The sequence below is a fragment of the Canis lupus genome, chromosome 26, assembly GCF_011100685.1.
Source record: "Canis lupus familiaris isolate Mischka breed German Shepherd chromosome 26, alternate assembly UU_Cfam_GSD_1.0, whole genome shotgun sequence".
In the NCBI taxonomy this organism is placed as follows: Eukaryota; Metazoa; Chordata; class Mammalia; order Carnivora; family Canidae; genus Canis; species Canis lupus.
This window is the reverse complement of record NC_049247.1, coordinates 6,601,943-6,625,633: the sequence shown is the minus strand read 5'-3', so window position 1 is coordinate 6,625,633 and position 23,691 is coordinate 6,601,943. Positions and strand designations below refer to the sequence as shown.

Here is a 23,691-nt window from a genome sequence, read left to right as displayed (position 1 = left end):
GGGATCCAGCCCAAGTCTCACCTGAAGTTCTAAATTGTTGGGGTTTTTTCCTTCCATTTTAATTATTTCTAAGTCCACCATTCACAGGACATTCCCAGTGTTATAAAACCACCACCATGATTTCCAAAACATTTTCCATCATCCCTAGCAGAAGCTCTATACCCACTAAACACGAACTCCTTCCCTGGACCCCCAGTAACCACCATTCTACTTTGGTTCTATCTCTCTTTTTTTTTTTTTAAGATTTTATTTATTTATTCATGAGAGATAGAGAGAGAGAGAGAGACAGAGAGACAGAGATCCATGCAGGGAGCCTGACTTGGGATTCGATTCCAGGTCTACAGGATCAGGCCCCGGGTGGATACCAAACCACTGAGCCACCCAGGCTGCCCTCTACTTTGGTTCTCAATGAATGTACCCATCCTGGGCACCGTGTATAAGCAGAATCATGCAATACCGTTCTTTTCATGACTGGCTTCTTTCACCCACTTTAATGTGTCTGAGCTTCACCCACACTTGAGCACATGTCAAAACCTCCCTCCTTTTTTTTTTAAGGATTTATTTATTTATTTGAGAGAGAGAGCTTGAATGCAGGAGGGGCAAAGAGAGAGGGAGAGAGAAAATCTCAAGCAGACTCCCTGCTGAGCTCAGGGCCTGATGCAGGCAATCCCACAACCCTGAGATCACCACCTGAGTCAAAATCAAGAATTTGTCTCTCAATCAAATGAGCCACCCAGATGGCCCTCCCTCCTTTTTTATGGCTCAATGATATTCCACTGGATGGACATCCGTGTTTGTCCATTCATCGGCTGGTGGACAGTTGGGTTGTTTCTACCTTCTGGCTGGTGTGAATAGTGATGCTAGGAACATGGGGTATAAACATCTGTTCAGGTCCCTGCTCTCAATGCTTTTGAGTAGAGTAACCTAGGAGTGGAACTGATGGGTCACAGGGTGATTCTGTGTCTAACCCCCAGATTGTTTTCCACCTCAGCCACCCATTTTACCTTCCCACCAGCAGTGTACAAGGCTTCTCATTTCTCCACATCCTCATCAACACTCCTTATTTCCTATTTTTGGATAGCAGCCGAGCCTGAGATTTTAAAAGGAGGAATTCAAAAAGAGTGGCACCTTCCCACTTTATGCCTGCTATTCTGTGCGGAGCCGCAGAGAGTGCCGGTTATAGAGGCAAGAGAAACTAGTTCCTGCTCTGGGGCTTCTAGCTCTGCAACTCTGGACAAGTAGTTTAGCCACTCTGAGCCTCAGTTATGTCCATTGTAGGAACAGAGCTACGGTGCCAAGTGTCACTTCCTACCCAACCCAAAGCAGTGTATTTGCCACAGGAATAGAAGAGAGGATTTTCATAAACTCTACAGGATGGCATATAGGTGATAGGAAGAGGGGTTGGTTTTAATGTCCCTTAATATAGCTTTTATGATAATGTATGGAAAGGATGGGGCACCTGGGAGACTTGGTCAGTTAAGCATATGACCTCAGCTCATGTCATGAGCCCAGAGTCCTGGGATCAAGCCCTGTCTCAGGCTCCCTGCAGTAGGAGTCTGCTTCTCCCTCTGCTTCTGCCACTTGCCCAGCTTGTTCTCTCTCTCTCTCTCTCTCTCAAATAAAGAAATAAAATCTTAAAAAAAAAAATGTATGGAGTGCAGCCCGGGTGGCTCAGCAGTTTAGCACCGCCTTCAGCCCAGGGTGTGATCCTGGGGACTTGGGATCGAGTCCCATGTCGGGCTCCCTGCACGGAGCCTGCTTCTCCCTCTGCTTGTGCCTCTGCCTCTTTCTCACTGTGTGTCTCTCATGAATAAATAAATAAAATCTTTAATTACAGGAAAAAGTAGCAAGATGAAGGAGCAGGGAAAATTCTAGATAATCTGCTGAGGGTGGCCTTGGCTCAAGATAATTACTCGACACACTCATACACACATGCACACATACTCATACCACTCGAACCTCACCAAAGACTCAAAGTTTGTCCCAGTCGATTATGTCACCAGATCCAAAGAAGGGACATCCCAACCTGCCAGGTGAGGAAATGGCAGCCCAAGGGGAGGGAAAAATCCCACCCAGGGTCACACCACACAGCATAAATGGAGCCCCTGGTGTCCCAGTGCCATCCAGCCAAAGCACAAGATAGCTGTGGACACTGGCCTCCACGCAGGGCGGGTCCCACAGCTAGCCCTTCCTCATCATAAGCAAGCATCTGTCTCTGTCTCTCACACACAGACTGAGGTATCAACCGAGAAGCCAAGGCAGCCCAGGGAATCAAGCCCCAAGAAGGAAACAGGACCCTCTTTCTTCGCTGGCAGAAGAAGCGTGGAGCTTCGTGGGCCCCAGCCTGGTATCTCCATAGTGATAGAACCACAGAGGCTGTGAGCCTAAAAATAAAACCTCTACCTCCTGAAACCCCCCATCTGTTCAGCTCCAGCTGTGTGTGTGTGTGTGGGGGGGTGTTGCCAAACCTTAGTGACACTGGCTGGCCAACATCTAAGCAGCAAAGAAAAGCACCCCCAAGCCGTGAAAACAGGGAAACAGCCCACCCAGGTCACTGGTACCATAAATTACCATCCATGACACTGCCCTGCAAGAGCCAGTGAAGACTGTCCCCCACAGGGTCCCAGACAAATGGGCTCTGTGTGGGTAAGTGCCAGCAAGCAAAGAGGACCCTGCCTTCTGGGCACGAATGTTCCAGCATGAACAAGTACTCTTTCATGCCAGGCCTTGGGAGGCTCCACGTAAGTCCTGGAAATATGAAGTGTTTTTTCTCCAAGTGCACCTTGCAACAAGTTTGCCCACTGGAAAAAAAAAAAAAAAAAAAGTTTACATAATGCTTAGATTCCCAAGTGGGCTCTCAAAAGCCTACCTAGCTCCCAAATGGGTCCATGATATGGTAAACTATCTAAAATAGCAGTGCAGCCTAGAATTTCAGGTCCAGAATGCCCTATCAACTAACTTGGGGAAGTCACTCATCACCTCTGGGCCTGTTTTCTCACCTATACTGTGGGGTTAACTGCAGGAGGACTGTAGGGGAGATGCCTTGAGAACTCAGCCACTTGAGCACCCGGCAGGTGGTCATTCTGTTGGCAGGCTAGCCCAATACCCTAACTACTGAACTTCCTCCCACTAGCCACTAGCCGGTAGTTTGCACGAGCAGAAACCCCCTCACTCTCAATCTGCATGAACTTCCACAGTTCAACCCTCTGCCTCAGTTTATATTCCAAGTCATCTGCATCATGGACCACAACTTATGATTCCTAGTACGATCTTAACTATATTACAGCTAATCTTAAAAGTCCTTAGCTTTCTCAAATAAAGCACCATGAATGCCAGCCCTCATTAGCCATCCAGTCCTAGGTTAATAATTAAGCACCTTTAATTGGCGGATATGGAAATATACGGCACAGCTTCCGAGGCACCACTGCACACGAAGCTAGCCCTAGGATGGTAATGGATTTCTTAAATCAGCTCATAAAGCTAATTCACATCGAAAGTTAATTAGCCTAATGAAGGCAAGTGTGACTTAGTGAATTCCAGACTGACTTTCTGCTCTGACTCAGCCACCCCAGGAGGCTGCCAATGTCATCCTCTTGGCTCTGACTTCCTGGAACACTGAAGGAGGGGCCCAGGGGACAGTGCTACGGGAGGCCATGTGTCTCCTACTGCTAATCATCAGGCATCAGCAAGTGCTCTGAAGGCTGCCAAGAGGCAGGACACACGGCCATCACCTTCTTCTGGGGCTGGCTCTGCAACCTTGCAACCTCTGCAAGGGAGAGAAACTTCCAGCAAGTGGAAGTCACAGATAAGCCCTGGTGGGCAGAAGGCCAGGCACCACTAGGCCTCATGTCATCACCGTGCAGGGCAACTGGGAGTCCACCAACCACCCCCACACACAGCATCCCTAGAAGGGAGCATCTCTCTCTACCCCGCTGGATAGATACAGAAACCAAGACCCAGAAAAGTGCAACTGGCAAAGGCCACACCCCTTGGAAATGGTACAATTCCTGCCTATTAGCTCAGCCATCTCTCACTGTCCCCATCCAGAGCCAGCATCTCACTGGCCCAGAAACAACCCAAGTGTCCCATCAATAGATGAATGGATAAGCAAAATATGACCTATCCATACACTGGAATATGGTTCAGTCATTTTTAAAAAAATGCAGTTCTGTACCTTGAGGGCATTCTATTCAGTGGAATAAACTGGTCACAGTTTATTGAATAAACTGGTCACAGAAGGACAATACAGTATGACTCTACTTACACAAGGGACCCAGAGGAGTCACATTTCATTGCAATGAGAGTGGAAGGGTGACCGCAGGGGTTGGGGAGGGGGAGAGAGCACTGGTACTTCATGAGGACAGGTGAGAATGTTGTGGAGGAGGATAGTGGTGGTGGCTGCACACCTGTGTGAACATGCTTACCGCCACCAACCTGTACGTTCAAAAATGGCTAAGGTGGTAAATTTGATGTTATGTGTATGTTACCTCACACAGAAAAGGGGATGAAACATGGACCTCTCCCTGCTTCAGTGTGGATGAACCTTAAAAACATTGTTTATGTGGAAGAGGCCGGAAATAAAAGGTCACATATTGTATGACCCCCTCTATATGGGACACACAGAATAGGAAAATCCAGAGACAGAACGTAGATGAGTAGTGACCAGGCATGGGGCAGGGGGCGGGGAGGTGGTGATGTGTGTGTGACTGCTAATGGGTGTTTCCTTCCGGGGGATGAGAATATTCTGGAAGTAGCCAGAGGTGGTGCTCGCACAGCACTGTGAAGGTACTCTATGATACTCAATTGTACACTTCAAAAATGGTTAATTTTATGTTTTGTGAATTCCACTTCAATCTATAGGAAGGAAAGGACATCCAGCGGCCCTCCCCGCCTGTTCCCCCACCCCATCCCATGTGCCACATAGGCTGGAACCTCCATTTTCCCTCTGCAACCGGCCCTGAACATAGCCAGAGGCTGGGAATCCTTCTGGGTTATTCTAAACATCAGTCAGGAACAAGCAAGCAAGCAGCCACCGAGGCAGGCAGGTAGGTGAGGCCACCTTCCCATTTCCATGCACTCGGAGATTTCATGAGGCCCCTTCCCAGGTCCACAACCGGGCAAGACACTCCAAGGAAGACCCCCCCCCCTCCAAAAAAAAAGAGAGAACTCGGCCTCTGCCCTTGGGAGCCCCACCTATGGCTGGGTCATCTGGGCCCAGGAGCCGCCCCAAGGTGACAACTGTCCAGGAAGTGGCTTACATAATAGTGTGAGCAGCTGGAGGGATGCATCTCCGTCTGGACCCAGGACCCAAATCCCCCACTCCAGACACATGCCTCTAGGCCGTCTGGGAAAAGCAAACCCTGGAGCACTTGCTGAAGGGACCCTGAGCTAAGCCAGAGGCTCCATATAGGCCCACCTACACCATGTGCTCCTCGTGGCCTGGGGCCACAGGCCTTGGGCTCTCCTGCTTCCAGGAGCCTCGATAAACTAGGATAAACTAGGAAGTCAGGCAACCGTGGTGCAGGTGGGAGATACAAAGCCTGTTAACCCCCTCCTCTTCCACTGCCTTCCTGCTGAGCTCCTAACAGGGCCGCTCTGGGTCCTCGCTCTTGCTCTAATGAGCCTCAGAGTGAGGACAGAGCAAAAGTGGGACAGGAGGAGGGGACAGACACAGACCAAGCTGACCCAGTCCCCGATAAGAACCCAGGGTGGGTGGTAAGCGGGACCTCCCCCCCTTCTAGACAAGCTCACTCTGAACTGAACTGTGCCCTTTAAAACACTGCCTGCCCACCCCTACAGGCAGGGGTTGACTGGACCCTATTTGCTGCTGGTAGGAAAACCGCTCTCATTTTAGGGGGATAGACAGAGGCAGGAGAGCACTGGGCCCCACTTTGTGCCTCTAATCGTGAGCCTCCTGGGTACACAGCTGGCAGACTTGACAACAGGACCTGAATCTGGCCCCAGAGTCATGTACACAGCCAACCCTGACCTCAGAGCACGCAGCCCCGTCTTGGGGACTCTGCTCTCTAAGTTTGTGGAGCTCTTTGGCCTCTTTGGAAAGCAAAAGCTACAGAACAAACAGAAAAGGAATTCTGTTTTCCCCTCTGGGGAAAAAAAAACCTAAAAGAATAAAAAAAAACACATACAAACTCAAACTGAGAAGTATCAGATGCTGTTCAGACTGAACCAGATCAGGAAATACTGATGCAACATAACACAGCACAGGTGTGTAAAAGCCATGACCGAACGTGAACATAACTGTGCAGAATCGGAATCACGTGAGGTCAAGAGTGAACGTCCTCTGGGGCTGGCCCAAATCACGACCCCTGCAAGTTATGGTGTCGACCAGTGTGAAACAGGGCAGGTGAAAGCACTGGGTGCCAAATCACGACCCCTGCAAGCCCACGTTTCCTCACCTGTAAAATGGGCACAGCAGCATTTATTTGGGTTAAATGAAACACATGGGGCAAAAAACTCTCTGTACCAAACGGTATTACAAAAAGGTGGACAATTGAGAAAGGGCCCTTCACCTCTGGACCTCTGGTCACTGCCTCTCCCAACATGGTCATCAGGCCCCAAATCACCACCAGCCACAGTGCCGCTGGGCCCTGGAGATTCGGAGACAAACAAGCCAAGGTCCCTCAGCCTGAGGAGCCAGACCAGGTATTCACCCTGTGGCTTGGAGAGGAAAGAGCTGGCTTCTCCTGGCACAGCAATCTTGGTATCTGAAGTCCATAATCAAGAGTCAACCTAGTTGGGCATGAGACATGTGCCATCATTCGCCTAAATCCTCCAAACAGCCGTCCTTCAGCTACCAGGCCACCTGGACAAACCTGAGTGAACTGGATCGGATGGCCCAGAATTTATAAGCCGGGCTTCAGGTTCACTGCTGTGCCCTTGAGTCTCAACTCTGCTCCTTGCCCAATCCTGGGACCTCAAGGTTTCAGGGAAATGGAAAGTCATCCCTCCCTAAGGAAAGGTCAAACCCTTGGACTTGGTTTTTTCTAATGCTCCTTCTGGCTTGCGGGTCTCCCGTTCATAGGATTCTGAATTCCTTTCTTCCCCCCAGCTGGAAAGTCAGGCGGAACATTCCTCAGGAAGGAGACTTCCAGCCAGGGGGAACAAAGAGGTGAAAAGAAAAATAAGCGAGCGCTATACCCCATGGTCCCCCAGCAGAGCAGGGCCGGGCTGAGCTGGTCAGTGACGGCTCCTGAGAACTCACGATGCTACAGTGAATCACCGAAGGCCTGGAACCAGAATTAAACCCGCGTTATCTATCGTGGTCCCGGACGGGAGCTCAGCTGCATACTAATGCAGGGTCTGTTAAACGCCTCCCTTGCTACACTCCCCACAGCAACGGCACAGACGGCGCTGCATCCAGCTACAAATTAATGAGCTCCTTTCCACACTGGGTTAATACAAATCGTGCTCTGGACCAATTAAAGAAGCCACTTCAGAACTTTGCTTGGCTGTCTTGGAAAATGTCACACACACACGGGAGGAAAAATGAGGTCTCTGGTGATGCACGTCCAATTGATGGCCAAACGAGTGAGCGTGCTTTCAGAACTCTTGAGGCTTTTGTTATTAATGGTGTTTTAGTGTTGGGTTCTTGAACACATCAAACAAATTTCCTTTCAACTAGTAGTTACCGACTGCCATTGGGGAAGGCTGCAGGCCTCTCCCACCTCCCAGATGGTTCAACCACAATAAACGTTTGGCCCGTCAGATGCACAGCACTGGCAAACTAATTGAAATATGCTGCAACAAGCAAACCCAAAATAAATGGGAAGGGATCGACACGGTAGCTGCCGAATTGCCTCCATGTCTGGGCGTCCGCGATGAACGCCCCCCACACCACCACCCCACCCCCGCCTTGGTGATATGGTTTCCAAAGGACTTAAATGCTTTTTTCCATTGTGATTACCCAAGAGGGAAAACTCATAATTGCAGAAAATGTTTGGGTTTTTTTACCCACCTCTCATGAAAACACAAGTGAAAAGTCAACTCTTAGAGTGCCAAGAAAAGCAACTGATGCACCCTCCAGTAAGACAGAGGAGGGGAAGGAGGACACAATCACTCATCTGGCCCTGACCGAGCCTTCAGACCTGGCAGGGAAGCAAGCCCCTGCCTCTTGGCCAACCCTGTGCCCATGGAAGCTGTTCTCCATGGAAAATGGGAACGGTCATCTTATTTCTACCTCGACACATTCCCACCCCCACACCTCCATTAAGATGGCTTTTCAAAGGACTACACGGAGACAGCTTGGGGACAGCTCACAGCACCCACGCTGCTGGCCCTCCCTCCACCGGCCTTACACAGGATCCTGGGGACCAATGAGCCCCCCCACCCCTCCCCAGGAGGGGCCAGATTATTTTGTGGACCAAGGCAAGGTGAGCCCAGCAGGCTGCAGAGCCTGACTCAGTTCTGGCGGGGCAGCCTTGGGGAAAGAACTGGCAGCCTGCTTCATAGCGTAGCTGATGAGTCAGCCAGACCCTCCAGAGGCCTTGGGGGAAAGCCCCCCAGCTGCCAAAAGAGAAATTTCTGTCCATCACCAGGAACCGCCTCTGCAAGGGGAAACAGAGCCTTGGAGAGAAAACTGAGCAATAATCTGTATTACCTATGTTCCAGCTCTTAACGGGGCACACAAGGCAAAACATTTTTGGAAAGGTTCCCAGGAGCAAGCAGGCCAGGATTTAAGGCCACAGGGAGCCCCACAGTGGCCTGAAACGCCTCCCTAAGTGGATCATTCCTTTGAGATCTTTGGGCTACCTTTGACCCCTCTCAGCAAAGAGCAGTTAGAGGGACCTCCATGGGATGCTGACCCTTCCTTGTGTGTGCTGGGGATGGGGGCACAGGCATCTCCAGCCAGCAGGCTTGTGGAAAGGAGAGGTGAGTGCCCTTCTAGAAGCGGGTATAGGGGAGCCAAAGGATGGGGACCTATGCCGAGAACTCTTCCTTTCTCTGGCACTCTGGTACCCAGCAAATACCAGAATCTGCAGCCCCAGCCTCCATTCCCCACCTAGGTACTGAGCACCACTGAGGTGCCCTGTGCTAGATGCTGGGGACACCACAGGAATAGACCCGATGACACAGATAGCAGCCAAGGTCTCTGCACTGGAGAAGACAGGAGGGGAAAAGAATCTGACCGCAAGGAGGGCCACAGATAAGGAGAAAGAGCCCCGCTGGGGCCAGCCAGGGGTGGGTGCAAATCCTGGCCCTGCTCAGTAGCCTCTGCGAGCTCGAGCTGGTTATTACACTTCTCTGACCCCATCTCTTCTGTACAATTTGGGCAACAGTCCGTCATTATCTCTGAGGAATGCTGTGGCATTCAAGTTGAAACAAGTCATTGTGGAAGTGCTTTGCACATACAAGTTGGTCCTCATTATTCATGGACTCCATATTTACAAATTCCTTACTCACTAAAATCAATGCCAACATGTGCAGGGCAGTGAAAAATTTTGAGTCATCCTGTGTGTATGATCCCACCTAAGGTTGAATAAGCTGACACCACCTTTTTCTTTCAGCTCTCAGACCGTAAACTAACGTCCTTTTGGGGTTCTGTTTGGTGCCACGCTTTTCATATTTCTCTGCTTTTTGTTGGCGATTTCACCCTTTGAAGTGGCCGAAGCACCATCCCCTATTTCTGACCAGGGATGTGTGCCTTGCAGAGGAAATACCTGTGTTCCATAAGCTTCCTTCAGGGGTGAGTGATATACTACTACTGCTGTTGGCTGACTTCAATGTTAATGAATAACAGTATCTATTAAATAAAGCATCTTAAACAGAAACATAAGACAAGGTTACGTAGTATTGATCGACTGGGAACAAATGTGTGAGCAGAGGCTAGCAGGAACCTAACCCTGTACTTCCCCTAGGACAGTGGTTTTGTGCTCCCTAATATAGTCATTGTGGTACCTTACAGCTGGGTGCACACGTGCCCTATAATACATTATAACTGGAAGTCTTCTGCTCTGCAGGACTAGCATTCCCACGGCTGTAGGTAGGCATGTCCACACCCCACCTATCACAGGGCTCTGAGACAGGATCAGTCTCTGGAGTCCCAGAGTCCCACTGCAGTTTCGGTGACTCTCTGCTTCCCCCCGCACCCTGACTCCCGACCACATTCCCACCACGGGAAAGCTTTGTGAAGGATGAGGGACTTCAGCCAGGAGAGGATGGGAAACTGCTTTTTCCGTGCTCTCCTCCAAGGCTATGGCTTGGGATTTTGATTTGTCTGTTAACAGAACCCTGCCTGTTGGTTAATTTTCTTCCCGTCCTCTGGCAAGGGCAGTTGTTAATATGAGTAATGAAAGCAAATGCCAGCTCTCCTCTCCAACAGTGCTCTCTATGTCTTTGGCCATAAAGCTTGAGCCTGGCTTTGTCATGGTGTTTGCTGGGCTGGGTGTGAGGGAGTCGGTACCCTTATAACCACTTTATGGGAAGAAAAGGCCAAGGTGCAAGCCTGCTGCCATCATCCTTGGTGTCAGGAGAGAGCACTGGGCTGGTAATCAGTGACCTGGGTTCCAGGCTGAAAGAAGAGTCCTGGGCAAGTTGCTTCTCTTCTGCTGGCCTCAGCTTCTAATCCTCACGAGGGTGCAACCCTCCTAACTCCAGCCTTCTCAGGCACTGTCAGGGCTGGAGACAATGTGGAAAAGCATCACCAGCCATCCCACTTTACCCTCCAGACCAATCCTCTCCCTTCACATCAGAATTTTTCTGGTTCTTTACCAGAAAACACCTTTACAGGTGCTATAGCCATCAAAACTCTACAACTCTACCCATTCAAGGCCTTGTTCAAATACCACCTCTTCCAGGAAGTCAGCCCTGAATGACTTACCCAGAAAGGGCATCTCCTCCTCTGAAACTATGCCTGCCATTAATTTTTTTTTTTTTTTTTTTTTGCAGGGGTACACCTGGGTGGCTCAGTGGTTGAGCGTCTCCCTTTGGCTCAGGGCATGATCCCAGAGTCCTGGGATCGAGTCCCATATCAAGCTCCCTGCATGGAGCCTGCTATGCCTATGTCTCTGCCTATGTCTCTAACTCTCCCTCTATGTGTGTCTCTCATGAATAAATAAATAAATAAAATCCTTTTTTTAATAAATACAATTTTTTTAAAGATTTTATTTTTAAGTAATCTCTACACCCAACATGGTGCTCAAACCTATGACTGCGAGATTGAATCGCATGCCACACTGACTGAGCCAGCCAGGTACCCCGTGCCTGCCCATTTAAGTGACACACACACAACTTGTGTTACCTGTGGGGCACCTCTCCCTAAACACACCAGGAGCTGGCCTAAGTTTTAGGTGCAACGTTACTTATTGTATTTAACTCATTTATCTGTCCTGTTTTCTAGAAACCTTTTTTTTTTTTAATTTTTTTTTTTTTTTTTTTTTTTTTTTTTTTTTATGATAGTCACACAGAGAGAGAGAGAGAGGCAGAGACATAGGCAGAGGGAGAAGCAGGCTCCATGCACCGGTAGCCTGACATGGGATTCGATCCCGGGTCTCCAGGATCGCGCCCTGGGCCAAAGGCAGGCGCCAAACCACTGCGCCACCCAGGGATCCCCCTAGAAACCTTTTGTGATGACTTATAAAGAATATAGACAGAGGGGTGTCTGGGTGGCTCAGCTGGTTAAGCATCCAACTCTTGGTGTTGGCTCAGGTCATGATCTCAGGGTGGTAAGATGGAACCCTGAGCCAGGCTCTGTGCCCAGGATTCTCTCCCTCTCCTTCTGCTCATCCCCCCTCCCACCTGTGCACATGCTCTAATACAAAATACATAAATAAAATCTTTAAAAAATACATAGATGGGTAGCCCTGGTGGCTCAGTGGTTTAGTGCCGCCTTCAGTCCAGGGCCTGATCCTGGAGACCTGGGGTCAAGTCCCACGTCAGGCTTCCTGCATGGAGCCTGCTTCTCCTTCTGCCTGTCTCTCTCTCTCTCTCTCTTTCGCTCTCGCTCTGTGTCTCTCATGAATAAATAAATAAAATCTTTAAAAATATACATATATAGATTTACACACAGAGACAATGAAAATAGGAATAAATATGCTGGGGATCCCTGGGTGGCTCAGCGGTTTGGCGCCTGCCTTTGGCTCAGGGCGCGATCCTGGAGTCCTGGGATCAAGTCCCGCGTCGGGCTCCCGGCATGGAGCCTGCTTCTCCCTCTGCCTGTGTCTCTGCCTCTCTCTCTCTCTGTGTGTCTATCATGAACAAATAAATAAATAAATCTTTAAAAAAAAAAAGGAATAAATATGCTAACCATGAGGCTCAGTGAATATAGTTACTAGATGGAATACTACATTGTGGGATCCCTGGGTGGCGCAGCGGTTTGGTGTCTGCCTTTGGCCTAGGGCGCGATCCTGGAGACCCAGGATCGATTCCCACGTCGGGCTCCCGGTGCATGGAGCCTGCTTCTCTCTGCCTGTGTCTCTGCCTCTCTTTCTCTCTCTGTGACTATCATAAATAAATAAAAATTTAAAAAAAAAAAAAAAGGAATACTACATTGTACACCAAGCACCCTGGAAGCCAAGAAGAAAAAGTAACCATGATCCCTCAGAAAGACAGTGTGGGAGGGAAGGGGAGAATCGGGCAGAAATGGGTACATTTCTTTCTCTGAGAAAACGGGGGAAGAATACTACCTAACCTGCAGGGCATGTGAGGCAGCCCTGTGCACACGTTGCGTGTGCAGAGTATACACACAATGCATGTCTTCCTTCCCCATCTTCCTTCTCATTGTCAAAAGAGTAGCAACCTAACTTCCTGCACGGGAGGCAAAGTTTGCCTGGCCCTAAATTCGAAGAGAAATTTTTCCTGTAAGACTATCCGAAGCCTTGAGCAGAGGGTGCAATGCCCCGTTACAGTTTTAGAGCAAAACAGACGTGGCTTTGCCATGGCTCCATTTAATAACACCCCCGGGGACCCAGCAAAAGCTTAATAAAGATCAATGGAGCGAGCTCCAGACGCAATGCCCAGACCGCTTAGCTGTATCCGTGTCCAGTGGCAGGGGATCCTGTTAAGCTGGTTTCAGAGTGGCTATCTGCAAAGGCATTGATCTCATGTAAGCAAGGCTGAGAAGTGGCGTGCAAGCCCATGACTGCTGACTCTGACCACCTCTCCCGCCCAGTGCTAAGACCTCAGGAGCGAGAGCCTGGGAGCCCTTCTGCTGCAGAGCACATGGCCTGTGGCATCTTTTTCAAAAGCAGCAAAGCAATGATCTTGAAGGACCAGACGTTTCCTCTTCTAATCTCTACAAATGAGTGCACATTCTCCATGACTGGCTCTTCTCAGAGACCAAATGGGAAAGACTTAACTGGATGGGATGGTTAGGAGAACATCTGCTTGGTTTTTAAAACCGGCCTCAGAGGGCAGCCCGGGGGTGCTCAGTGGTTTGGCGCCGCCTTCAGCCCGGGGCATGATCCTGGAGAACCGGGATTGAGTCCCACATCAGGCTCCCTGCATGGAGCCTGCTTCTCCCTCTGCCTGTGTCTCTGCCTGTCTCTGTGTGTCTCTCATGAATAAATAAATAAAATCTTAAAAAAAAAAAAAAAGGAAGAAAGAAACTTGATAAGAGAGAGCAGAGGAGGCCTGGCCCAGATCCAGAGGGGCCTATATGTCCAGAGAAATTTTCTTTCAGATTCCATAAGGACCAATCAAGACCAAGAGAAACCAATTGTCTTAGTGAAGCTCACACAGACACTGCAGGACTGCCAGGCTGGAACCTTGACCTGCGTGGCCCTATTCTCTACCCTACAGCTTCCCCGAACATGGGGAGTCTTGGGAGGCCAAAGAGAAGGCCCATTCCACACTCACCACCCAGAGAACAGCAGAGCATGTACTGTCCTAGTCATTTGGCAAGTCACTCCCTACAAGAAAAAGAGCCGTACCTAACTCATAGTGTTTCTTCTGCAAAGGGAGAGGGATGAGGAATCTCATCAGGGCACACAGTTTCTCAAGAGCAGAAAAATAACATAACTGCAAACATCCAGGAGCCAGATGAGCAGAGGTCCCGGTGGCAAGCCGGGGAGGGGGCTTCTGCTCCATCTGGATGCTGCTGACTATTCAGAGGGTGCTTGAGCCAGGGCAGGGGACTGGGGCTGAATCAAAATCCATGCCTCTCCTCCCTCCAGGAGCTCACAAGCCAGCAGAGAAGATAAGCAGGCACAAAAAAGTAACTGTAACATAAGGCAGACGGTGGTAAGAGTCACACAAGAAACATAAAGTGCAGTGACACTTCAGAGCAGAGACAGTCATGCTGGGGGCCTGGCTGCTAGTTCAGGTCCAGATGAAGGAGAGGGGCCCGTCCTATGAGCTGCAGTGACTCCCAGGTGGGGCTTGGGTGAGAGCTGGTAGTGGACCAAGAAAGACACTCCAAGGAGGTCTCCTTTGAAGAATCCCAATTCTGGAGAGGGTGATGTGGGCAAGCCTGAGACTTTGCACAATTGCCCCCCGCCCCCCCCTCCCCCTCCCGCCCAGCCCTCTCTATTTCAGAGGTAGGGAGAGCACAGTAGGATGAGGAATCTTAAATTGCACATTCTCTACAGGGGCAGCAGGTCTGCTGAAAGGGGACAGAGCTAGAGGACTCGCCTTGAAATGACATTTGTCTAGCAAGCACATTGTTTACACAGTATGTCGATTTGGGGTTTCTTGGGGGGAGGGAGGTGTTTGGACGGTCCTGGGGAGGAGGAAGTGCCCCCCTCTCCGTCAAACAGCCATCAGACCTGCCCCTGATAAGAAAGGATGAGAGGCAGGGTGCAAGGGGAAGGTTGGAGCTCTGAGGCAGCTGGCACCTCGGGTGACGACAGGAAGGGGAGCCGCTCAGGAGCTCAGGAGCTCAGGACGGGGATGGGCCAGGTTTCCCTCCAGCCAGAGGCGTCCCTGGGGCACTTTCTCCCAAGTTGAGGTCTCCCCAGGGCCACACCCCGTGCTCAGGCCGCGGCCAGGGCCGCAGGGATGCCCGCCGGGCTGGCTCGGGCTCGGGCTCGGGCTGTGCTGTGCTGTGCTGTGCTGTGCCCACCGCGCCCCCGGCCCTTGCTCAGGCGCGGGCGGACGGACAGGCCCAGCGCGGCGCTCGCCCACACGCACCTGCCCCGGCCCGCGGGGACCCTGGTCTTGGGGGGGCGGAGGGGAGGGGAGGGGAGGGGAGGGGAGGGGAGGGCGGGGGTTCGGAGACGTGCCCTGGGGGCCCCCGCGCGCCACGCCCTCCACGCCCGGGGCCCCCCGCGCCCGCTCCCTTCCGGCCGGCCGCGCTCTGCTCACCCCGCTCGCACTCACCCCGCTCGCGGCCGCGGCTCCGTCCTCTTCGGCCGCGCTGGGCCGCCGCCGCCGCCTCACGCCGGCGGGGAGGCGCGGGCCCCGGGCGAGCGGCCGGGCCCCGGCGGGCATGCTCCCCGGCCGTCGGCGCGGGCTGCGGGCGCACGTGCCGGCCCCGCGGGGGTGGGCGCGGGGGGGGGGGACGCGGGGGGCGCGGGGGCGCGGGGGGGGGCGCGGGGCCGGGGCCGGGGCCGGCTGGACAGCTCTACGCCGCGGCGCCGCCGTGCCCCGCGCGCCCCAGCGGCCGCTGCTGCCCTGGCCCGCCTGGCCCGCCTGGCCCGCCTGGCCCGCCTCGCCCGCCTCGCCCGCCTCGCCCGCCTCGCCCGCCTCGCCCGCCTCGCCCGCCTCGCCCGCCTCGCCCGCCTCGCATTCCCCCAGTCGGCGGCGGGCCTGCGCCTCCGTCAGGCCGCGCGGGGAGCGGCGGCGAGTCCCGGCGAGAGGGGCCGCCCCCGCCCGCCCCGGGGGCTGGGCTCCGCCGGAAGAACCCGGCCGACTCGGGGCCGGCTCGCGGTCTCCCCGCCGGAGGGGGGCCTCCCCATCACCGTCAGCCTCGCCAGGGACCGGGAGCCGAGCGCACCGGCCGAAGGGGACTGCTCAGGAGCTCCCTAGAAACGAAGTTAAGGAGCAAGAGGACAGCTAGAACACGCCGCACGACTTCGCGAGGCGCTTGCAGCGTCACAGGCAGCCCCCTGAGGCCCAGCCCTGGATGCCGGAGGCTTGCATCAGAGACCAGGTTTGCGGCCCGCAGGCAGCAAGTTCAGTCCTCGGCACCCAATGCGTTCGCTCCGGGTTAAGACGATAATGCCCCTGGGTCATCAGTACTGGGAAGGGGTGTGCGTGAAGCTCCAGTTCCCGACCTCAAAGTCCAACTGGAAGAGGGTCAGAGATAGCTTTATCTTGGTATTCCCTCCTGATTGGACTCTCCAGTTGCAAACAAGACCACCGAGGGGGTACTGGGTGACATTTAAATCGTGAAGCATGTAGTATTTAGATTGAGCAAAAATGGCCTTATTTGCCAAGATCTGAAGTAATGGAATTAAACAGGGCACACCTAAAACCTAGCTTACATATCACCTTCAGTGGGTGAACAGTGCTTTTTCCTCTGGAAGGGCAAGTGCTAAAATTAAAGCAGTCCAACACTGTCCAGATGCAGTCAGAGAGAGAGCAAAACCACCAGAGGCTGCTCACCCCTGTGGCTACAGTCAGAACTAGAAGAGGCGGCCAGGAAAGCCAACAACTCTCAAAATACCTCTTTTTTTTTTTTTTTTTTTAAGATTTTATTTATTCATAGTGACACAGAGCGAGAGAGGCAGAGACACAGGCAGAGGGAGAAGCAGGCTCCATGCAGGGAGCCCAACGTGGGACTCGATCAGGGGTCTCCAGGATCAGGCCCTGGGCTGCAGGCGGCGCTAAACCACTGCACCACCGGGGCTGCCCTCAAAATGCCTCTTATGACAATTGGTGAGAGAAGTGAAGGTGTCCCAACAAATACGAAACTGAAGCCCCCACCTTCCTCCATCCACCGAGTGCCTTAAAGCCCACTAAGAGAGGTTTTGGGGGCATACAGAGAACTCCAGAGTGAGGCTCTTTGTCCACCCTCCAGAACTGAGCACCTGGATGATACCATTTTAACCCTGCCATGACTGCACTCAAAACTTGGGAGGCCTTCATACGGTCAAAGAGCAGATCCCACAGTTACCTGGTAAGAAGAAATACACTAAGATCTCAAGACAGTTCGTATCCACAAATATTTATTGAGTGCCTATATGCAAGAATGAAGACATGATGGTCCCTGCTCTCACAGAGCTTACAATTCCATTACTCCAATACTTGCCTAGATTTAAAAACAACTGCAACAAGCACTTGTCTTTGCCTAACCGTCAGCAGCACTGGAGGAAGCAAGTTTTCACATTATATTGGTCACTGTTACAGTGCAACTGTGAATAAAACAATTATCTTTGAAGTCTGTAGTCACAGGGATGACATAGTCTATCACGTCTAGCAAATACAATTTTATGGCTTGATTCCTCCTATTTGAGAGGCAGCTATTGAAATAAAACATAAATCAGGAGGAGAAAGCTTTGTAATACAGGTCCTAAGAATACTGATGTAGTTTAATATATTATCAAACTGCCACAGAACTCTTGGCAAAAAATTATTTCCTGCAAAATTTGTGCAACATAATTGGTTGAATCAGACCTGTACATATCATGACCACACACACTCATGATGGGTAAACATGATTTACCTGTACGACTCTTAAAGGGTGCTAGGTATGCACTTCTGTTTTAAAGCTTCTTAAAGACTCACAGACCAAGTGGCACATTAAAATTTAGTGAAAACTGCTTTCGAGATAAGTAAAATGATAAAATATCTAATTATTACATAAGTGCAGAATTCAAACTTAAATAGCATTCAGCAAAGCACCTGGTTTTTCAGAGTTAAAAAGGAGAACACATTTTGGCTGTTTGTCAAACTAAAAGCCATCAGTATCTTCATATGGCTCTTCTGATGCCCAGTGCAGGCGTGACCTTCCCACAGTCCTGCTTTACAGGCCACCAACTACAGAGGTCTAATTTGGGAATGTTAAAAGGTGCAATTATTTTGGTTACATTGTCAACATTTTTCATTTTTTAAGGAAAACAACTTAGATTTACATTAAATTACCTATTTATAATGCCTCTGAACGTAATACCCAACAGGTTACCAGTTTTAAGTCACTTGAAGAAACAAAAAAGCCACCTCACGCCAGAAAAACCACTTGAACTCCAAGAAATCTTTTTTTCTGCAAAAAAGGTGGAGAGAACATCTTAGACCACCTAACAGAAATGTCAACCAACCCAAGGTAAATTTTAAGTCAATTGCTAGGGGCACAACCTACTTTTCTATTTAAAAAGTACTAAATCACACACACACACACACACAAAGTACTAAATCACTACTTCAAAAGCCTCTGTAACTCAGAATGAATCTGACTTGTGTACTTTTGTTGAAAAGTTACTAAGCACCAGGTAGTTTACATAATCGCTTTTAAAATGGAAGGAAGCTTCTTATTGCATCATCTTATCTCAAACTGCAGAGGCAGACAGGCCTGAGCCTCGTGGTGGTGACCCAGGTTCCCCGGGCTCTTCTTCCCCGGCCCAGCACCCCTGCACTGAGCCACCTCGACTGCGTCAGCGGGAACACGTCTGGTGCCTTGAGGCACCGGAAGGGGAGGAAGGGGGCAGAACCAGGTGAAGACGGAGAGTTAATTCTATTTGCATTTAAAAAGGTACTTCCTAGAAGTGGAAGATGCACTCCGGTTGTTTTTCCTCTGCAGCTCAGCCCCACCTGGGAGCAAAGTAGTTGACCTCCCAGGGACACCAGCTGCTTTCTAAGATTGCCACCTTTGAGGCAGAGTTGTTTTTAAGTTGAGCATTCTGTGTTCGTAAATTAAGCACACAAAAAAAGGGAAGGATGGCTGAAAAAATTTTCCTTGGTTCTCCTCTTCACAGTTATGAAGAAAAAGGTTTACTTTTTAAATAAGTGTCTGAAACTTCCCATCTATTATACATTTCAAGAATCAAAGCATATGTTTTCTGAGAGGCACAGAAGAGGTTTTGATGGGGTTTCAGATCTTTCTTGGGATAAGCCAATAGCGACTACTAAGACAAAACTCACTCTTTTGAAACCACAATTCCCTATTCTTCTGAGGTAATGGACTTAACGATAAAAGGAGGGGACAATGAATATCCTAGTAAGTTTCAAGTTTTGTGTAGGAACATAAAGGGAATACCATCAGTAAAGTCAATCCCTTTACTAGGTCTTGACACAGCTGTACTGGAGCTTGATTAAAATTAACTTTTTACTATAACTAGTTGACTTAAAAAAAAAAGGCTAGAAAAAAATAACATGAATAAAGGCACTTATTCTGTTGATGAATAACTGTGATTAGCCAAGGTCTTCAACTGGTGGCAGGATTTGGAGCAAAGATTCAATTCATGGATAGGAACAGGAGAGGCAGGTGTCAGAGGCCCCTCCCTGTGGAGAACCCCCTCCCCAAAGCTGAGAAGGGAGCACAACTGGGCATCAGGCCTGGGGTGGGGCTCAGCCAAGAAAGCTTTGGTGAAGGGTGCTCAAAGACAGTTTGAGATCCCTGCTCAAAGGCATACATAGACCCTAGTGGAGTAATGGGTGGCTTGGTTCATTAGAACTACAAGCTATTTAAGAGTCACATAAGAAGAAAAAGCTCAAAAGAAAACCAAGCTTTAAAACCTGAGTATTATCAGTGGGAATCAATTTTGAAAATTTAAGGATAAGTCTATTGATCAATACATACATGAATATGTGGGCTCTGGATTCTGACCAGCCACCAAAAAAGTGGGCAGTGGAGCAGCCCAGACTTGACTACCTGCTAGTGATGCTGACCAGAGCACAGCCTCTGGCCTACATGCCACATCCAAAAGCAAAGAGGTACTGCCAAGGCAGTGAGCTGGAGCCCTCCAGCAAGGCCAAAGCTCCATCCACACACATTCCCTGTCCATGAACAAGCAGGGTAGGGTGCTCTGATCTGATCCTAGCAGCCTTACAGCACCTACTATGGCAGCAGTTGGGGTTTTGTTTTTTGTGGGATTTTTTGGCAGGGGTGAAAGTGTGGAGCGGGATTAAAAACATCTGCATGGTGACTCTGAGAGCTGAAGCCTGACACAGAGGAAACCAAGGCTGCTCTTATAACCTCACTGGGTGGTGGCCTTTCAGCTTCATCCATCAACTTATTGCCACAGGAGGGATACAGTTCCACCCAGAACGCTGAACAGAAAGCTACAGCTCCCCAACTGCTTGCCGCATTCTGAAAAGTACTACATATATGACATTAAAGAATTACAACTCTCATTTTTCTTCCTTTATCAACAGTAAAGTTCAAGGGAAACAAAATGAGCTATTCATAATTTTCAAAGCTTTCCAATATTTCATTCTTTCCAATATTTCCACTATTACTATTCTAATATTCACTCTAAGACATATTCCTAAGAGAAACTGCATTGCCATTAAGAAAAGAATTTCAACACAGCTAAATTTCCAGGGTATGATGCATTTTTTTTTTTTTTTTTACATTCAGCATGTATTAGTCTATCATTACGGAAGCTGTTCTTAAGCATTTATTTTAAGAAAAGAATCATATTCACAATGTAGGACAAGTATATAAAATTAGTGTGCAAAGTTAATTGTAAAAGGATAACACTATTTGTTTAGAAACAAGCTGCCTCCCCTGTTTACATTTTCTTACTATTGATATAAACTGGAGACTGATACTATTTAAAAATAATACTTTTTAAATAGTAAAATATACAAGAGATTCCTGAGCATAACAAAAATATCTTGAAAATATGTGGCCATTTGAAGTATAAAATAGCAAGTGTAAAGAATAGCATGATTGTAAAACTACTATTTGAAGGCTTATAAACAGTACAAAATAGTTTGCCATTTCTGAGTGCATAATTATACATTAGTGCAAACAAAAACATCTCAAAATTTAATGGGTACAAATCTCAGAGATTTGCAGAGGTGCGCAAAACATGAAATTTCTTTAATGTCATTCGAACTGAGCCCAGTTCTCGATTAATCCTTTCCAAACGATCTTCCAGAGCTTCCTGAAGGAAAATAACAGGAAAAGTTTCGTTAGAATTCTACATCAAATTCGCTGGTTCTATAATTACCACCAAATTGACCTTTCTTTCAGCAAAGGAGCAAGTATAAACATTCAAATCACAGTTACTTTTTTTACACACATCTTGTTTATATTATTTCTTTAAATTAACAAGGCGAATCAACTTTCAACCATTCAAAACAACCCTGCACCTCAACAGAGCCTCAGCACACATGCTACTTGGAGTCTAGAAATTCCAGCAAGCTTGATACAAATAACTGCAAGAAGCTAATAAGTCTCTGACTCAGGCTGAGCCAGTCAAGATGGTACTTCACACTTCAGCAGAAGAAATGGACACACGGACTGGGGCCTATCCCACTTAGGCGTATGCCAAACAAACTTTCTTCTGACAAGAATTTCTAAGTTAAAAAGAAGGGAACAAGCTGGAGGAGTTTTTCCAAGAAACAGATTTCACAACACATCAATGTAACAACTGCTATTTTTAAATAAACAGTACTATTATTAAATAAATAGTGCCTAGAATATAAATTTATCATTTTAGATACTTTACTCGGTATTAACTCCAGTGGTATTCTGAAATAAAACTTTAAAAATTCCTTTTAAACAACTTTAGTTATAAAAAAAAAAATCATATAAGGGGTGCTTGGATGGCTCAGTGAGTTAAGCTTCTGCCTTCAGCTCAAGTCCTGATCCCAGAGTCCTGGGATCAAGCCCAGAAGTCTGGCTCCTTGCTCAGTGGGGAGCCTCCTTCTCCCTCTCCAACCAACCCCTGGCTCCTTCTCTCTCTCAAATGAATAAATAAAATCTTGCCCGGCTAGCTCAAATGAATAAATAAAATCTTTAAAAAATAAATAAAAATTAAAAATATAAGGATCAAATGTTCAAGATAAAATAGAAAACAGAGGAGTAAAAATAACCAGTTCTTTCCTGTTTTTTTTTTTTTTTAAAGATTTTATTTATTTATTCATGATAGTCACACAGAGAGAGACAGAGAGGCAGAGACACAGGCAGAGGGAGAAGCAGGCTCCATGCAGGGAGCCCGACGTGGGATTCGATCCCAGGTCTCCAGGATCGCGCCCCGGGCCAAAGGCAGACACCAAACCGCTGCGCCACCCAGGGATCCCCTGTTTTTTTTTTCTGTAGATATTCACATCATTAAGAAGAAAAACAAAAACAATGAAATTGTTTACTTCAAAACATTTTTCAACTGAACTTTTCTTGTTACGAAATATCTTTCTATATAATCATTTTAAATTAATGTGTATAGTCCATTAGATTTAACCAAGGATCTTTTAGTAGAAATTTAGGTTGCTTCTAATTGGATGCCATAAATAATGCTGCAATAAATATTCTTTAAAAAAACATTTCTTTGCAGGCAGCCTGGGTGGCTCAGTGGTTTAGCATCACCTTCAGCCCAGGGCATGATCCTGAAGACCCGGGATCAAGTCGCACGTCGGGCTCCCTGCATGGAGCCTGCTTCTCCCTCTGCCTATGTCTCTGCCTCTCATGAATAAATAAACAAAATCTTAAGAAAAAAAAAAAAAAGATTTCTTTGCACACATCTGTAAGTACTGCCTTAGGAATCCTTCTCAGAAGTAAAAATGCTAGGTCCAAAGAAACAAGTATTCTAAAGCTTTGGATACATGTTAAACTATACTCCAGAAAGTTTGTGACAATTTCCTCTTCTACCTGCCATATATGAGAATATGCTTTTCTCCATCCTGGGTATATTTTCGTGTGTGTGTGCACGCACACACACATTTAAATACCTGCCTAAGTAATAGTTTTTTGTTTGGTTTGGTTTTAAATGATGCTTTTGGAGGCAGCTGGGTGGCTTAGTCCGTTGAACATCTGCCTCTTGATTTGAGGTCAGGTCACTGTCTCAGGGTCATGAGATCCAAGCCCCATGTCCAGCTTTGAGCTCAGTAGGGAGTCTGCTTGAGATTCTCTCCCTCTGCCCCTTTCCTGACACATTTGCATGCCCTCTCTCCTTCTCTCTCAAATAAAAAAATCTTTTAAAATGATGCTTTTGTTCAAATTTGTATTTTTTTTTACTCATTGGTGAGGCTGAATATTTTTCATCTTTTTTGCCCAATTTTACCTTTTTCACTTATGAATCATAAGTAAGAATTCTCAAGTTCCTTTTTCTGTCACTGGTCTCCTTACCGAACAGAAACAGCTTTAACATGTATGAATAAAATCTACTGCCTTTTGGGATGCTTCGGTGGCTCAGCGGATGAGTATCTGCCTTTGGCTTAGGGCATGATCCCAGAGTCTCAGGATCAAGTCCCACTTCGGGCTTCCTACATGGAGCCTGCTCCTCTCTCTCTCTGCCTATCTCTCTACCTCTGTGTGTGCGTCTCTCATGAATAAATAAATAAATCATAAAAAAGAATCTACTGCCTTTTAAGTTATTTTAAGAGCTTACAACCATTACATAAAAAATATTAAACAAATGTATCAGATAAATTTAGAATCTGAATATCCAGAAGTTTTCCTTCTGTCTTCCCAATAAGGAAGAAGAGCTTCATGTGTTGAGTCTTATACTGAGTAGACTTTTTTAAAAGATTTTATTTATTTATTCATGAGAGACACAGAAATAAAGGCAGAGACATAGGCAGAGAGAGAAGCAGGCTCCATGCAGGGAGCCCAATGTGGGACTCGATCCTGGGACTCTAGGATTATGCATTGGGCCGAAGGCAGGCAACCGCTGAGCCACCCAGGCATCCCAA

At 48.4% G+C, this 23,691-nt stretch overlaps 2 protein-coding genes and 1 long non-coding RNA gene across 27 annotated transcripts in view; 1 reads left to right on the top strand and 2 right to left on the bottom strand.

The window, feature by feature from the left end:
- Nucleotides 1-15,323, bottom strand: part of PITPNM2 (phosphatidylinositol transfer protein membrane associated 2) — a 140,340-nt gene extending 125,017 nt beyond the window's left edge. For 2 of the 8 annotated variants that reach the window (XM_038574860.1, XM_038574863.1), the window contains exon 1: nt 15,274-15,323. The gene's annotated coding sequence lies outside the window, so the exon portion shown is untranslated. The remainder of the gene's footprint in view (nt 1-15,273) is intronic. The other 6 variants (XM_038574864.1, XM_038574868.1, XM_038574871.1 and 3 more) reach the window with 5 other exon arrangements.
- A 429-nt stretch (nt 15,324-15,752) lies between these two features.
- Nucleotides 15,753-21,469, top strand: LOC119866142. Of its 2 annotated transcripts, XR_005379122.1 has the most exons (5): nt 15,753-16,045; nt 16,587-16,773; nt 16,916-17,014; nt 18,015-18,157; nt 21,114-21,469. It is a non-coding gene; the product is annotated as an uncharacterized LOC119866142 (long non-coding RNA). The 2 variants fall into 2 exon arrangements; XR_005379121.1 differs by lacking the exons at nt 15,753-16,045; nt 16,587-16,773 and having other exon boundaries at nt 16,780-17,014.
- MPHOSPH9 (M-phase phosphoprotein 9) overlaps nt 17,047-23,691 on the bottom strand; it is a 71,634-nt gene continuing 64,989 nt past the window's right edge. For all 17 annotated transcript variants that reach the window (XM_038574836.1, XM_038574842.1, XM_038574840.1 and 14 more), the window contains one exon: nt 17,047-20,942. In XM_038574836.1, the coding sequence (XP_038430764.1) occupies nt 20,841-20,942 (102 nt within the window). In that variant the 3' untranslated portion in view covers nt 17,047-20,840. The remainder of the gene's footprint in view (nt 20,943-23,691) is intronic.